The 17,170-nt window shown below is 48.8% G+C and overlaps 1 protein-coding gene across 1 annotated transcript in view; it reads left to right on the top strand.

Annotated features, from left to right (window-relative positions):
• Window positions 1-17,170, top strand: part of ZZEF1 (zinc finger ZZ-type and EF-hand domain containing 1) — a 97,154-nt gene that overhangs the window by 4,901 nt on the left and 75,083 nt on the right. The window contains exons 3-7 of the mRNA XM_034647260.1: window positions 5,920-6,064; window positions 9,178-9,372; window positions 11,096-11,267; window positions 12,196-12,395; window positions 13,787-13,997. Of these exons, the coding sequence (XP_034503151.1) occupies window positions 5,920-6,064; window positions 9,178-9,372; window positions 11,096-11,267; window positions 12,196-12,395; window positions 13,787-13,997 (923 nt within the window). The remainder of the gene's footprint in view (window positions 1-5,919; window positions 6,065-9,177; window positions 9,373-11,095; window positions 11,268-12,195; window positions 12,396-13,786; window positions 13,998-17,170) is intronic.

Genomic DNA, 17,170 nt, shown 5'->3' with positions numbered 1-17,170 from the left:
TTACAGGCTCGTTCTCGGGCTCTGGATCTGCGTTGCCATCCGCGTCCCCCCAGGTCTTGCCTCCACGTTCCCATGACCTCGGTTGCTTGAGGTGGTACCCTGAAGAAGCTGCTGGGGTTGTACTACAGATCAGAGTCTGAAGCTTTGTCATTTTATAGTGTGGCATACCTTCTCTCCCGAGAGGTGTGGTCCGTGCCGGCGGACTCTGGTTTGGTCCTCGGGAGCAATATCCAATCGACTTTTGTGCAGAGGAGAAATAGAGTTAAAATTAAATCCCTGTTTGACACCAGAGATTAGAGATTCCGTGTTCGTTCTCTCGGTGCGCCGTGCTTCCAGAAGATTGTGTTGAGACTCAGACAGGAAAAGGTGCTGAACACAGGATGATGGCGGATGTCTGTCAGGTTGGGAATTTGAGAGAAATAGGTCTTATTTTATGACTTTGCCATCCTACCTCTGGTGCTTACTTTGTGAAGTTCGTTGGGCTGTGAAGTCCGAGGGCAGGACCACTGTTGTCCGTTTGCTTATTGCCTCGCACGGTTTGGCTCACAGCCAGTGCTCAGTAGGCACTCCCCTCAGGGCCCTCGGGTGCTTAGCGTTGAACATGGTGTTGTCCTCATTCTTCAGCCTTGTGCTGTGTATTCAACCTGTAACCTTGGAGTAGTAAGGTATTTTTGATGTTTGAGGAAACAGTTAAATATAGTCTTAGTGAAAACTTAAAAAGGGTCTTAGTCACTGTTTGGTTTAGAGGAAATTTAGAGAAAAATACCATTTGTCATTATTATGTCAAAAGTGTTAAGTCAGCAATGTTCACAATAGCCAAACTGTGGAAGGAGCCCAGATGCCCTTCAACAGACGAATGGATAAAGAGGATGTGGTCCATGTATACAGCGGAGTATTACTCAGCCACCAGAAGCAGTGAATACCCACCATTTGCATCAACATGGATGGAACTGGAGGGGATTGTGCTAAGTGAAATAAGTCAAACAGAGAAAGACAATTGTCATATGGTTTCACTCCTGTGTGTTACATAAGGAATAGCTCAGAGGACCACAGGGGAGGGGAGGGAAATCCAAAGGCGGAGAAATCAGAAAGGGAGACAAACCGTGTGAGGCTATGGGCCCCTGGAAACAGTCTTGGGGTTTCAGAGAGGAGGGGAGTGGGGGGATGGGGTAACTGGGTGGTGGGCATTAAGGAGGGCTCACGTGGTGATGAGCACTGGGTGTTACACAACTAATGAGCCCTTGAACACTACATCTGAAAGTAACGATGTACAGTGGCAACTGAGTATAATAAAAAAAAGTTTTAATCAGCTCGTTTACAATGGCTCTGAGCCCAAGAACTATGCAAGTTGAATTATGCAGATACAATTCTCTACCCTTTCAAGATGCAGTGTGTGAGAGACTCATGTCTGCAGCGAAGATGAAGCAGGCTGCGACACCACTCGCCCTCAGCTCAGAGCCTGCAGAGACTCCCTATGTCTGAGGGGTCCTCAGAATGGGCTAGAGCCCACGGGCTGGCCTGTCTCCCTGTCTGACCTCATCTGCCTCTGTTCCCCTGCTCCAGCCCTGTCCCCTAGCCAGTGGAACACCTGCCTTGTCCTGTGTGTGGACCTCGTTTCTCTCAGTTCTTCAAGATTCTCTGCCTTGGCATCATCATCTGGTCAGGACCAAACCTTTCTCGTGGCATGATTCCAGTGTCTTCTGTATAACTCTGTTTTGGCCTCAGCCTTGAGGGTCTTGTTTCCTGTTCTGTGCACGTCGTTTGGCATTTAGAGCGCACTGTCTGGTCTTGTACCGCAGCTCGGCTGTGAGGCCCCCCCCACCTGCCTGCCCTGCTCCGGCACAAGGAAGCCCTCAGTCAGCGATGGCCATTGATGGTGATGCGGCAGGCAGTGTAGGAGAGAAAGATGCTGGGTGAATTGGAGGTTATTTTGACCCTGTGTGCCTTGCCCTGTCGGGGATGATGGTATTGGCTTCTTCTGGAGGAGAAGAGCTGTGGAAGAAAGGCCACAGCTTTGCTCTAGCTTCCCCAGATTCCCAAACACCACTTCATCACCTACCGTCTGATTGTGGAGACTGCAGTGGTTCACTGCTTCTAGAATCAAGTGTTAGGCTAACCTCTAGGTCTTTATACCTTTCCACTCTTATCTCCTGGTGCTTTTTAGCCAGCCAAGCCCATTCCAGTTTCTCATACACATGGGGATTTTGTCCTTGGCTCCCTTTACCCCCTGTAGCCCTTTGCTCCATCCTAAGCCCTTTGCACTTCCAAGGGACCACAGAGGAGCATTTAACAGTACCATGGAGTTTGGGAAAGGCTTCACCAAACCAAGGCTTGAGAGGCTGGAAGAATCTGCCAGGCAAAGGAAGGAAGGGATACATTTGAAAGGTATAGCACGGGGCGCCTGGGTGGCTCAGTCATCTGAGCATCCGACTCCTGATTTCGGCTCAGGTCATGATCACAGCAGGGTTGTGATATCAAGCTCTACTTGGGTCTCTGTGCTCAGTGTGGAGCCTGCTTGGGATTCTCTCTCTCCTCCTCCCTCTGCCCTTCCTTCCCACCCTGCTTGTGCGTGTGTTCTCAAAAAAAAAAAAAAAAGTATACTGTGTGCAGATAAATTGGGCTGAAAGAGTGTGGCAGAGTTCGGGAATGGTACTCTTTTGGCACCTAGTCTAGACTTTGAGTTGGAAGGGACCTTAGTAAGCATTGCGTGCAACTTCTCCTCTCCCCTTGCCCAGTAGAGGAGTCCCTTCTGTACTATGCCCGACTGCTGTGTGCTGAGTCTGTTAATGGTACCAGGGAGCTTGCTGTTTTGTAAGTCTGCCTGTCCCACTGTTCTTCTGTAGCCTGAGTTTCAGACTTGGGCTCTGGGGTCAAACTGCATGTGGGAAAATCCTGGTTCCACCATCCTCAAGCCGTGTGATTAACTCACACAACCACTCTGTGTCCTGTGTCTCTCCTAAAAGACGAGCATGGTGATAGTAGCTACCTGTGTGGTGAGCATGAGGGGTCCGTGAGTCTGTTCTTGCAGCGCTCCTAGAACGGCGCCGGGCACGCCCCTCCTGCCGCTAGTGGTGGTCTTCTCTGTTGTCGTAGCTCTGCCCTGGGAGTGTTTACTCCGTTTTCTGTGTGACCGCCCTTTCAGTACTTCACTTAGGCATGGATGCAGCATGGTCTCTCATGGGTAAACTGAGGCCTTAAGGGCGTGGTGAGCCTCGCAGCCAGCAAGTGGCAGAACTGGGACCGGATCCAGGTCTCTTATGCAACTTGTTCCTCTGAGGTCGAACCAGTGTGCAGCCTTTGTATGCAGCCCGACGTGTGCGTTCAGGCCCCGGTTCTGGTCTGTGAGGGTTTTGGTACATTCTCGTACATTCTCGTGTACACCGTGGTCTTGATTCCTCGGGTGGTTAAGGAGGTGAAACAGGATGGTCTGAGCGCTGTCCCATGCTGCCCTCGGGCAGGGACGAATGGATGGGAATCCGCATCGGCCAGTCTGCGTCTCTGTCTTTTGTCTGCAAGGTGGGGGGCTAAGGCTGTGTAGCGAGATTGTGGTAACAGTGCCTCGCTGTTTACTCGGCATAGTCTTGTTCCTGAGACCTTTGAGTCGCCACTACAAGCTCTGAGGAAAGGCTGGCCAGGAAGAGGGGTTGAGACTTAGGGCGCAGAGTCTCGTACTCGGTCTCACAGAGAAGTGGTTGAATCTGGCATCATCCTTGCATCCAGACTTCCCTTAGTCTGACTGCGTTACACTTTTTATCTCCTCACGTGCTGCGTGTGGACAGCCTGCACTTGGGTGCTGCCTGAATAGTTCCCGTGTGGATGGCAAGGCACACGAGTGGCTATGGTAGGAAGAGGCCTGAGTCGGGAGAGGAGGAGGGAGATACAGCAGGCCAGGCGACTGTCTGCGTGGAGATGGGTGTTAGCTCCATGGAAATAGGGGGCATTGCTCTATTTTTAGAGAGAAGAAGGTCGACTTGCTTCGCTTCGCACAATAAGGGCCAGACCGACTGTATTCGGATGGGTGTGGGGCCCCCCATTCCAGGCTGTAGAGTTTCAAACTGTTGGGCATCTATTTAGTGAGTGTTAGCTTGCATGTTAAACACGAAACAGAATAGAATGGAATAGAAAATATCAGGGTACAATGTATCTGATAGGAGAAAGTATTACATTGTTTCATAAAACTTTTATATCAGTATTACAGGCACTGGGTCATAACACGAAATCTATTTATTTTATTTTATAATTTATTTTATTTGTTTGACACAGAGAGAGAGAGAGATATCAATCACAAGCAGGGGGTGTGGCAGAGGGAGAGGGAGAAGCAGGCTCCTAGCTGAGCAGGGAGCCCAATGTGGGGCTCAATCCCAGGACCCTGAGATCATGACCTGAGCCAAAGGCAGACGCTTCACCGACTGAGCCACCCAGGCGCCCTAACGTCTTTTTTTCCCAATTAATCAATTAATTAATTTATTATTATTTTTTCCCTGGAACTTCTGTCTCATGAGCTTCATTTTCCCTGGGCTTTCTTGTGACAGCCCGTCCCAGGCAGCTGTCTTTGACCCTGAAGGCCTGTGCTCCGGCGCCCGTCCGCCCATCCTCACAGGTGGTGGCTTCTCTCCGCCACGGTCTCTTTGCTCTGGTCCATCTCTTCTCCTTTTGCTGTGGACCTTCCACACTCAACCCAGCTTCCTGACAGGGTCTAATTAGAAAAGAACAGGCTGATATTTTCTCTCCTTTTCAACATTGTTCTTTGAACGGTGTAGCCTTTGATCTTGTTATTTTTTTGGATAATCTTGTCAGGTTGAAGAAATGCAAAGAGAAGGCTGCATCTTCCCCTCTCACATTGCTCTAAACTCTCTCCCCCGTCCTGCGTTCATGCCTGTGGTTTTTGGACCTGAATGTAGGAATTTGCTGTGTTCCTATTAAACACGGTGTTTAGAGGTCTGTGATGGAAATCAGGGTACTCATGTCATTCAGGAAACCTCAGTGGGACATCTCCATATTCCCTAAAGGAGGGAGATAAAGAAAAGGCAGGAGTTTTAAGGGAGAGAGAGGATTCCTTAGAAAAGAACGTGGGAGCCCCCGGAAGTATTTCAGGTGAGGGACGTCTGTGAGCAGGTAAATCAGCGGGAAGAGAGGAGCCACTGCTGCGGGAGGGACTGCGGTCTGGGGACCTGAGGCAGTCACCCGGTGAGGAGAGACATAGACTGTGAGGGGGGCCGGTGTCAGGGACGCAGGAGAGGGTGACAGTGCAGGTTCGAAAGCACTCTAATGTGCTTTCGTTGTATTGGACTCTGCTCACATGCCACTCAGTCCAGACAGCAGCCTGCGATTTGGTAATATTTGCTCCATCTTTCAGATCAAGGAGCTGAGGCTTGTGGAGGTAAAGGAACGTGTGGATAGTCACAGAGCTGGTTAGTGACAGAGTAGGACTCAAACCAAATCCCACGCTGTACCTGGTTCCCCCGATGGCCCAACTCCGGCAGGGAGCAAGCTTGATTATGGCTAAAGGTCAGTGAAAACAGAGCTGTGAAGTAGATAGACATCCAGTGAGGTCTTGTGTTCGAAGAGTGTTTGAAAGGAAAAGTCCTGCTAAACCCGCGGTTCTCCTCTGAGCCACGTTTCTGACTCTAGCTTTCTATCTGGCTCTCTATAACCGGCTGAAAAATGTTGCACTGCTTGCTTTCTGAAATTATTTGGAAGGAGGGGATCAATCTCTTGAGAGATGAGATGACAAAATTGTGTGTATATGAAGTAATGCTTGTGTACGTACGCCCTGCAAAGCACAGTGAGTTACTGTCCTGAATTTGTTCTCTGAGTGATGTAAGTGGACTCTTTCCCTAGCTACCGCGAAGGCACTGGCAGCAACAAAGTGTCCAGATTTGGAACAGATGTGATTTTATTGCATGTCTTGTGTTGTAGGCCTTTGCCCAGTTTGACGCGGAGGGCGATGGTACCGTTGATGCTGAGAACATGTTGGAGGCCCTCAGGAATTCCAGTGGAGCTAATCTCCAGGGGGAGCTAAGCCACATCATCAGACAACTGCAGGCCTGTTCTCTTGTCCCAGGTAAGGCTCTCGCCACAGTGCTAAAGGCCAGAAAGTGCTCGCCTGGGGCCAGAGTGACCTTTGCTGTCCTGCGGGTTGTAAGTAGGCAAGGTGAGGGCCCCAGGGGCTAAATGTGCTTCTCCAGGAGTCTTCATTACGCACGGGAACTGATTCCGTCCTGGGTCATCATCTCCTTGGGTCCCCAGTACCATGACGCTTGAGCAGTTCTGCCATTTTTATGAACTATTGTCGTGAGCCTACCTTCCTTAGAGGATCTCTTTATTTCACTCTCTCAGGAAGGCCAGTTCCCTGGCCCTGACCGTATGTTCTCCCAGTGCCCTGCAGGTGTCTTGCCTCATGTCACCACCGTAACTGATTAATTACCCACTTACCTGTAGTGTCTGTCTTTACTCCTGCGCCGTGAGCTCCGGGAGGACGGCGATCTTTTATTTGTGCCGTGTCCTGACATTTAACACGTTTTTGGTATATGGTAGGCACCCAGTGGGGTTTTTGTTTGGTTTGTTTTGTTTTATTAGAAAGCCATCGCTCTGAAATTTAAGTAATAATACAAGTAGTGTTCAAACTAAGCAATACTACATTGTACCTATGAAAACTTTGTATTTTTGTATGGTTTCTTCTGGGGTTTCAGAAGACACAATCAGAATTCAATTACTCTCTTTCTTTTTCCAGTGAGAAAACAGTTGAATTTTTGAAAGGAAAAAAAAAACTTTGCATATCACCCTTTTGGCCTCAGCTCATCTCAGAACTTTCCCGCCCTGCATCCGGCATCGAAGTGCTTAGTGCAGAGCCCGGCAAGGGCGGCAGTGGGGGCAGGTGTGGGTTTGGTAGATGCGTAAGTGTGAGCTGATGGCCCTGGACCTCTCTGGCTTCCTGTGGAGGCTGTGCTGAGCTGGGGAAGGTGGTGTTTGTGTATTAGTGAAGAATGCAGATTTCCGTTCTTCCTCAAGTTGTCTTTAATTGTGTCGTCTTTATGGAGCGTTGTAGGCGGTCCACACGTGTGAGCTTTTTCCCACTCTCATGGCAGTTGAAGTTATGCTTGGGATTATGTTTGGCTCTATTACACCTTGGCGTTTACGTACCACTCCCACTTCTCCATTAGCAGCACATGGGAAGCATAGGGAGCTTTATGTGGACCCCTCAGAGAGATGTTTGGGGGGGAGAGGGGGTGGAGACCAGGGAACCCACCAAGAGAACACTTACTGCATGTCGCTCTGGGCGACTGCGGAGGGGAGATGAGGTGAGAAAAATGGGCTGTTTCGTGTACCAGACTTGTGACTGGGACTTCTGGTCAAAATTTTCTGTCACCACTCCGTTTAAAGAAATTGCTTTATCACAGTTCTAGCGCGAACTGTGGTAAGCTGGGCTAGCCTGTCTCCTGGGATGTGTTTCCTCATCCCTCTTTCTAACCGAGATTGGAACTTGCCTGTCTCTTACCCCGTCGTGCTGGTGCCATGTTTGCCAGACTTGTACGCCTTCCTGTTGGAAGAGTCTGTCCGTGTTCTCACGTGCGTCGTGAGCACACGGGTGCGCCATCGGCCGTGTCATCACGTGTCATCACGTGAAGGTGGTCTTGGGGAAATGGAACCGGTGTCTCCAGGGTTTGCCTGGGGGGCGTCGTCAAGATGGGGTGCTTCCAGCACACAGTGTCTCCTCGCCTCATGTTGCATCTTGAAAATCAACGCGAAGTCTCATCCTCATACATAACCTGTTTGCTTCACACTTAAAAGGATCTCTCCTAAGACTTCCGGAGCCTTGTTCCAGGTGCTTTTTAGACGGGGTGTTCGGTTTGTGCAAACACTTGCAATGCAGGCACTTTTCCTTGTGTCTGTTATGATTCATTAGGAAGCAAACAGAAAAGAAAGTTCCCCAAATCTGCAAGTGTATCCGAGCTCCAGGAAAAGCTGCTGTGTTTATCCTCTCCCCCTTCACACAGGGTTATGGGCACCTTGGTCCAGGCGCACGAGAGGATTTCAGCGGGTAGACAGTGTGTGTGTTGTGTTTTTGTGGGATTACTTGGGTTGATGCCAGACAGGGCAGCCAGGAGATCCACTCAGGAAATCTGGGTGGGTCAGTACATACAGGAGGTGTTGAGGCCAGAGTCTGGGTGGTGGCCGGAGGGGTGGACAGAGTGGGCAGACTGCAGGGAGCCGCTCGGGACAGAACGTGGAGCACGGGAGGGGCACCTGGGGCAGAGCCGTGTGTGAGATGCCAGCGGAAGCATGGTCAGGGCGGTGGCTGCATCACCATGGCGCTCTCACATAGCTTAGTGTAAAAACACTTGTACTTGTACTCCCTAATGTGATTGCTAGTCCACGTTCTACGTGCAAACTTGTGTCAAAACGTCTCGTCAGTATTTCAGTGCTTAAAGCTTGGATTGAAGCAAACGGTCATTTGTTGTAAGTCTAAAATTCTGTTAAACTAAAATGAAATTTAAAATTTTTTTAAGATTTTGGTTTGAGGTGATCTCAACAACCCAGCGTGGGGCTCAAACTCACAACCTTGGGGTCAAGAGGCTCATGCCCCCCGACTGAGCCAGCCAGGCCCCAAATTAATGTTTAAAGTGAGGTTACCAGTGGTTCATTTCTTTTCTTGTCTTTTCTTTTTTCCTCTAAAGTAGTCTCCACGCCCTACATGGAGCCCAATGCGGGGCTTGAACTCATGACCCTGAGGTCAAGACCTGAGCTGAGGTCATTAAGAGTCGGCCACTTGACTGACTGAGCCACTCAGGCAGCCCAGCCACTGGTTCATTTCTTAAAACTTGTTTACATTTTTACATGATTAAAGCTGAAAGTGTCAGTGATGATTCTTTTTTTTTTTTTTTTTGGCCTTTGCTTTTTTTTTTTTTAATGTTTTTTTATTATGTTAGTCATCATACAGTACATCCCTGGTTTTTGATGTAAAGGTCGATGATTCATTAGTTGTGTGTAACACCCAGTGCACCATGCAATACGTGCCCTCCTTACTACCCATCACCAGCCTATCCCTGAAAGTGTCAGTGACGATTCTTAATGGCTGATTTTAATTCAGCAGGTTCAGAGAGGCCACTGGGCAGGGGGTGTGGGATCACTGTTGTGGTGGGTTCCTAAACACCAAAATGGGTTTTGTCTCGCTAGGTTTCATAGACATCTTCTCCGAGTGCAAGGAGGGCGTGGGTGTGCACGCGTCCCTGATCCTGCGTTTCCTGCACCGGAACCGGCTCTCCGGCGCGGCCGTGCCCTGCCCCATGCTGGACCGCTGTGGCAACGTGTGCTCCATGAGGTCCTCTGTTCTGAAGGAGTCTTTGGACCAGCTGCTCCAGCGAGAAAAGGGTACGTGCACGCACGCACTGGGGGCTCCTGACCAAGTTCCACAAGCCGTAGGAGCCAGCCTTTCTCCCTGCCTTCATTGCTGAAAACGAGAACAGTTCATAGCCTAAGAATGTGATCTGCTTGCCTGCTTTCTTTCTCTGTCCCTCTCTCTCTCCCTTCCTTCCTCCCCCCCGTCCGTCCTTCTTCCTTCCCTCCCTCCCTTCCTTCCTTCCTTCCTTCCTTCCTTCCTTCCTTCCTTCCTTCCTTCCTTCGTTCCCGCGGCTGGCTTTTCGGCCTTCAGGTCTCTGCTTAGATGTGACTGCAGGAGGCCTTTGCTCATTACCCTAAGTTTCGCACCCCCGCCCCCCGTCACCATCACCTTTGGAGGTTTAATGGTCTAAGCCGCACTTAGGTTTGACGTTGTAACATTATTATTTCTCTGCGTTTTGTCTGCCTTGTTCGTGTCATTATCCTCAGCACTCGGAACCGTGCTTACCACATGGCAGGTCCTGAGTGAGTTGTGGGTGAGTCAGTGAGGAGAGCCACCACACGCAGAGTGGACTCCCCCAGAAGCTGGGAGTGTGAAGGACAGTGTGGAGCATAGTAGAGTCCGGAAACAGACCCAAGTGCGTGTGGGAGCATAGTACCAGATACAGTCAGCATCACACATGGATGGGAAGGCGCATTAGTCAGCAGGTGGGGTCAGGGCAACCGGCCAGCCATTTGGAGAAAAAAATAAAACCAGATTCTTAACCCATTCCGTTCACTGAAAAGTTCAACTGTCAGGAAACAGTGAGGTGCCGGAAGAGAGCAGCCGCACCCCGCAGGGCTCCTGGCACAGGGACCTCGCGAAGCAAGACGCGAGCCCCAGAAGCCGTCGGAGGCTGATAAAGTAGGCCGCGTGCAAACTGGAAGTTCTGTGCAGCAGAACATGTCAAAAGCAGAGTCAGAAGACGAACGATCTGCCAGGGAGCCAGAACATATTTTGTGACGTGTTACCACAGACTGAATCGTTTTACTAGCTCTGACCTTGGGCCCTTACTTAGCTCTCTGTGCCTTGCCTCTGTTTCCTCATCTCTGCACTGAATCAGTAAGTAGGAGATGCAGAGAGGTGTGCCCGGCTCACAGGGGGCATCTCCTGAGACACCCTGTAACACACCAGCTGGCGAGGAGGCTTGTGACCCCGCAGAAAGTAGGTGAGGGTAGAACCGGGCTGCTCTCGAACCACAGGTGGCTTACGAAGTCTCACACGTAATTAAATGTCAGTTCAAACTGTAAGATACCATTTTCTTCTCTTAGTGCAGTTTTGCAGATATATCAGTGATTTAAGTATTTTACTACAGTGAGCTCGTGAAGCAACCTTTGGCCAATTTCTGCTTTATCATGGTTCTTTGGAAGGGGATTTTAAGGAATACTTCTTTTTCTAGGGCCAAAGTACCGAGCATATTTACGTTAGATATTTTAAATGACCCTTTTTGGGGTGGCTGGGTGGCTCAGTCAGTTAAGCATCTGGCTTCAGCTCAGGTCATGATCCCGGAGTCCTGGAGTCCCAGGACCGAGGCCCGCATCAGGGCTCCCTGCTCAGCAGGGAGTCTGCTTCTCCCTCTACCCCTCACCCGGCTCATGCCCTCTCTCTGTCTCTCAAATAAATACATAAAATCTAAAACAAAACAAAACAAAAAAAAGACCCTTTTTTCCCTTTGTGAAAGACATGTCACGTGATAGAATCTGGTTTTCCCTGCAGAAAGTCCTGGAGATCTAACCAGAAGCCCAGAGATGGATAAACTCAAGTCAGTAGCAAAGTGCTACGCTTACATAGAAACGTCCTCCAACCCTGCAGACATCGACAAGATGACGAACGGAGAGACGTCGTCGTACTGGCAGTCCGACGGCAGTGCACGCTCTCACTGGATTCGGTGGGTTGTCGGGAGCCCGAGAGATGCACCTGCTTGCTTTCTCTCATCTCCTCAGTGTGGCGACGAGTTATTTCCTGAATTTTTGAATATTTTCTGTGTAACCGCGTGGTTGTTTTCTTATTGTAAGTGACTATCTGTGAAGATGCCTTAGGAATCAAGCGAAAAGAATTACGTAAAATCATGCTACCTGGTTCATATATCCACAAACATGGATAATTCCTTTACTTGGTATTTCAAGGGAGAAAATAGTATTTGACTGATATTTTATAATACTGATTTCAGATCTTTTTCACTAGTTTCTCAGGAAAATTAATATCACAATCGGCAAGTACTTTTCTTATATCAGATGTGATTTTACTTTTTAAGATCCTTTCTGTGCATTAAAGAAATCTGTATGCAACTATCTTGGCCAATTTGGCAGAGGAGGAGGGAATGGGGTAAGCAGGAACCCTGGGGTCCAACTGGTGGCAGTAAGCTGGTGTTTCTAGAAGCTCCGAAGCTGCCGTCTAAAGTTTCACGTGTCTCTTTGGAGAGTGGGCTAATTTCGGTTGTTGGAAGTGGAAGGACTGGTCTTGTTCTCGCCTGGAGAGTGTGGGTGACCTTCAGCATGTAATTGATGGGTCTGGAGCACATTCAGCTCTTTGGATGAGGGCTAACGTTTGCTTCTTGCAGGTAAAGCGATTGTTTAAGGTGTTCACGTTGTACTTTCCTGCCTGGGCTGGTAGCTTAAAGGGAAATGGAAGATTAACCTTGAACTGGAAGAGGTTGTAGAGACACGGGAAGGTCACAAGGGCTCTTCCAGTTGGCGGCTTTTCAGAAAGAGGGTCCTTGACCGCATCAGATACAAGACCGTGGAGATGAGCGTCGTGGATGCTGCGGGTCTCGACCTGTGTAAACACCTGTTATTTGTGCTCCCTGTGTTTTTCAGCTTAAAAATGAAGCCAGACGTTGTGCTTCGGCACTTGTCCATCGCGGTGGCCTCCACTGACCAGAGCTACATGCCGCAGCAGGTGACGGTGGCTGTGGGGAGAAGTGCCAGTGATCTGCAGGATGTCCGCGATGTGCACATTCCCAGCAATGTCACTGGCTACGTGACGCTGCTGGAAAATGCCAACATCAGTCAGCACTGTGAGTCACCACGAGGCCGCTTGCCCTCCGGTTAAGGGGACTGGGGGGCGGGGGGAGAAGGAATCGTTTTTAGCGGGAAGACCTCTCCAGGGGAGAAACTGTCAGATGGTCTTTGGAGGTTTGATGTGCTTCGCATGATGCACGTGGGAGTAGCCATTATTTCATCTGTGTGGTGTTGTAGAAAGTTATAGAAGCCCTTTTTAATTAAAAGTATTTTATTCTTGTTTCCTTATTAGAAAAACATAAACAGAAATGACTCAAAATCCCACTACCCAGGGATTGTCACTGTGAATATGTTAGTGTGGATCCTTCCAGATCTTTACTTGTGAGTGTGCGTGTATGTGTGTGCGTGTGCGTGCACATATATTTTAAAATAAAACTTAGGGTTGTGCATATGTTTTCACAAAATGTACTTGTATACGTATTTACAAAAATGCGTATGTATTTACAAAATGGCGATATTCTTTCCATGCCGTTTTGTAAATTTTTTAGCACATTGTCGGACCATGTGTTCTTGCACACCTTTATTTAGCCATAGAAGAACTTGCCTTAATTTTAACCAGCCCTGTATTCCTGGACATGTAGGTTGTTTCCATTTTTATACTATTATGACCTTGCTTCGCACCCAGCATTTGGGAAATAATCACAATTCTGTGATTTCTTTCCAGGCTTTTTTCATTCAGGGAGCCGGGATGCCTCATGTTTTGTCTCATTTCTCCTAATGCTTTCCTGGGCCAAAAGAAGTGTTCTCACTTTGCTCAGAGGAGCTGAGGCCTAGGGAGGTGGAGTCTCTGTGTCTCGTCCCTAGGCAAAGCAGTAGTGAGGTTCCTGCAGTAGACGCTTCCTGTCTCACACTGTGACGCTCCTTCCTCTCAGTTGTGTCCTTTTTAACGTGTCACCTCCTCCTGTCCAGCCCAAATAAGAAATTGTGACAGCTCTTAAAAGTCAGTCATGCCTGTGCCGTCATCCATTTGGACTTGATTATTAAAAATAAATTCTCACAACTGCTGTGAGACAGCGACTGTTTAAATCAAAATTTCAGAACCCTAGCAAAAATTCTAGAAATTTTCTTACCATGTATTTAATCAGGATTTAAAAAATGATCTTTGTGTTAATTTTCAAGATGCCTAAATTCCTAAGAAACTTTGTGATGGAAAGGGTTAAGCCACCCTTAAATTTACACATTATTCTTATGACTCCTTAGTTTGGTCGATGCTTTTCTGACAGGTTTATTAGCTCCACTATACACATTATTTATTTCTGGCATCAAAGTATATTTCAGAATTTTCTTTTCAAAATGTGAATTACTGTTTTGCTTTTAGTTGGGAGCCTAGCATTTGCTGAACTGAAGAAGTTAATCCAGTACTGAATTTGTCGTTTGCGCTTGACAGATGTCCAGGTTAACATAAAACGTTGTCTTAGCGATGGATGTGACACTAGAATTCATGGTCTGAGGGCTGTTGGCTTTCAGAGAGTTAAGAAGTCTGGGCTCTCGGTGTCAGATGCTTCTGCAATCTGGTACTGGTCTCTGCTGACCTCTCTGGTGACGGCGTCCATGGAGACAAACCCCGCCTTTGTCCAGACAGTGCTGCACAACACGCAGTAAGTCCCCCTCTCCGCTTCCCCGCCCGTCCAGGTGCCCCCGTGGTCCCCGCCCCCTGCAGAGCATGTCCCTGAGACTCAGGGGCTCGGCCCGGGTGCCCTGGGGTTTCCTGTCTGTGCTTTCGGCACCAGTCTGGGGAGGGGGTCCCCTGCGCTGCTCTGTTCCTCACCCGCGGGGGAGCCGTTGCTCACATTCACGGAGCACTTTGTATCCAACGCTGCGTGGTATTTACCGCCTGCTGTTGGGAAGTGTGTATGTAAAACTTACCCCGTGTCACAGATGAGGGTACTGGGACAGTCCCTGAGGCCCGTCACTGGGCTGGGCAGGGATGTGCCAGTGTGCATCCAGGCCTCGGAACTCACGGTGGAGTGAACTCTGCTCAAGGAGACTAAACAAATTTATTTGTAAATGTAGATCACCTTTGAAAATAAAAATCAAAAAGGTAAAAGTAAATTAAAAAATAACATTAAAAAATTAAAATTAAATTAAATTTAAATTTAAAAAAATTAAAAATTAAAAAGGAAAAAAGCCTGTAGGGCTGAAAGACCCAGCGGTAACAGACGCGGCAGGAAGTGGTGACATATGCTGCAGAAGCAAAGGGGTGCCAGCGTTATGCTTACGTTCGGTCCCTGAGAGAGAGAGAGAGAGAGAACTAGCGGCGGTTCTCTGGATGTCTCCTGAAAACAAAGCTTTTTCGCCAGGAGCATGGGGGGCAGTGCCAGATGTGAAGTCATTTTTGTCCATATGCCCATCTTGCTTCCTGTTTAACCATTCTTTAAAAAAACCAATTAGAAACTTAGAGGACTATGACAAGTACAATGCAAACAACTTTTATTCCTTCTGAGCCGTTTGGGACTAAGGTACAGGCCTGGTCCCCGTTGTCCCTGAGTACACGAGTGCGTGTCTCCTGTCAGCAGGAGTGGTCACTGCAGCCATCAGGGGCAGGAAGCTCACAGTGGGGCACAGCGCTGTCCGCCGGTCCTCCGGTTGCATTCGGGTCCCGCAGGCTGTTGCGGTAACGCCCTGTGTAGGAGAAGGACCCAGGCCACACTTGGCGTTTGTCGTGTCTCCTCAGTGTCCTTCAGTGTGGGCGGTTCCTCAGTCTCTCCTTGATGTTATGACTTTGACACTTTTGAAAATCATCGGTTCGTTATTTCTGGGAGCGTTGTTCAGTTTTGGTTCATCTGATATTTCATAATGATTCAGTGTAGGTTTTGTGTCTCTAGCAGGAGTGTCACCGAAGCGATGGCACGTTCTCATTGCGTTCCGTCAGGTGACGCACAACTTTAGAGTGTCCTCTTACTAGTGCTGCTCACGTTGACTTTGATCCCTGAAGGAAGGGGCGTCTGCCGGATTTTTCCATTGTGAAGAGATTTTTGTCTTGGTAATTAATAGGTGTTTTGTGCGGAGGTTTTGAGACCGTAAGTGTCCCATTCGTCCTCCAACTTGCTCTCCATGTGGACTCGTGGTTCCTGTGTTACGTGCTCCTGGCTTATGACATCACGGTGTTGATGGGACATTGGCCCGGATTTGGCTAATGGGAACCCCTTTGGTCTGGTTTCTGTGTCCTTTTGGCATGTCCTCAGCAACTTGGAACACTTCCTTACTTTCTAGAACAACAAAATATTCCAGGCCTGTCTCGAATGCTCCCTGCCTCCGTCCTGGAATCAGCCGTTGTTTCTGAGGAGTCATTGTCCCTTTTTTAGTGGCGAATGGTCTTTAGAAACTCAACACACGAGCTCATTGCGGGTAGAGCATTGCTTCTCTCAGGCCCTCTCGGTGGACCCCACTAGGAAATATGTTTGTACAGAAGCAGTATGCACACGTGTGTGTGCGTCACACACATTCACAGCCATAGTCACCTCTGCGTCTGCAGTGCTGGGAACTCTAACATTCCCACTTACACTCCAGCACTGCCGTGTTCCTTCTGGTTTCCTCTCTCTGCGTTTGCCCCTCCCTTCTCGGGTAATGAGAAAACTGCTGCCCGAGTTTTCCCTGCTGTATTTACGTATTTAATTGGTCCTACTCCGTATCACCAGCCTCCCATCTCCCCTGCCCTTGCCTGGACACCCTCCTCCCCGGACTCCTGCTCCAACACGTTTTACAGAGCTGCTGCCGTGACTGTCCTTGTGCACGGGCCCTACGTATTCCCCTTGTCTTCCTTTGCCCAGCGCCAGGCCACCCTCCGTGGTGCTCACATTCCCTGCCAGGCTGTCCTTCTGTGCAGCGACCTTTCTCAGCTTGCTCTGTACCCACCTCAGCACCCCATTATGGGCCCCCATGGTGCCCTGCCCTCCCACCCAAACACACACGAGTGCCTGCCTTGTACAGCCCTGCTTTATGGACTGAATTTTCTAGAGGAAGGACTGAATTTGAAGAGGAAGAGCATTCTACCTTATTTTTGTGAAGAAATGCCAAGTTGTTGAGGAATGGATATATTTAAAGTTTACGTTCCTAAACAGTTGTAATTATGTTTTCACTCCTGATGTTTAAATGCCAGTGATCTAAAGCTACTGTAAAATTTTTTGAAAAAAAATCAGTGGGCAAAATAAAAAGAATAATGAAACAGAAATGTTTACTTGAATCAGTAGAAATTAATTTGGTAAATCCCTGCACGCTCCTGTGCGTTAGGCCTCCTTGATCACCTGCCTTTCAGTGTGGCTGCCGTCCTGTGCGGCTCCTTGCAGAGCGGGGAGAAGAATGCGCGTGGAGGGAAGCCGACGCGATATTAGCCTTTCTGTGTTGTCTCTGTTTGGAACCAGGCATCATATCGTTTGAGGGATTCCCATTACTATTCCCATGAAATGACTGTCAGTTGTAGAGTTTTGAGTTACTTTTTGCATACCTCCACGTTGTTCGCAGGGCACTCGCTCACCCGCACTTGCTGGCATAGAGTAGGGCCCAGTCGTTTTTGGTTGCGTCAGTCTGTCTGATGACTGTGAGTCTGGAGGAGGTAAAACTTTTGGGGGATTCAGAGATAAACATAAGAGGAGACGAGAGAAAAGAAACACTGAAGCAGACATTATGGTAAAAAGGCCGAGAAACACAAGCGAGAAGAGAAACCGTGACAGGTGCTCATGTTTATGGGCAAGAAAATTGCTGGCCGGTGTGTTGATGCGGTAGGTCTTAAGACAGAACGTGTAACATGAGCTGCTTACGGGGCCACCAACTG

The sequence above is a fragment of the Ailuropoda melanoleuca genome, chromosome 17 (genome assembly GCF_002007445.2).
Source record: "Ailuropoda melanoleuca isolate Jingjing chromosome 17, ASM200744v2, whole genome shotgun sequence".
Lineage (NCBI taxonomy): Eukaryota > Metazoa > Chordata > Mammalia > Carnivora > Ursidae > Ailuropoda > Ailuropoda melanoleuca.
Note: the sequence above shows the minus strand (reverse complement) of the source record. Positions and strands in the feature narration are given on the sequence as shown.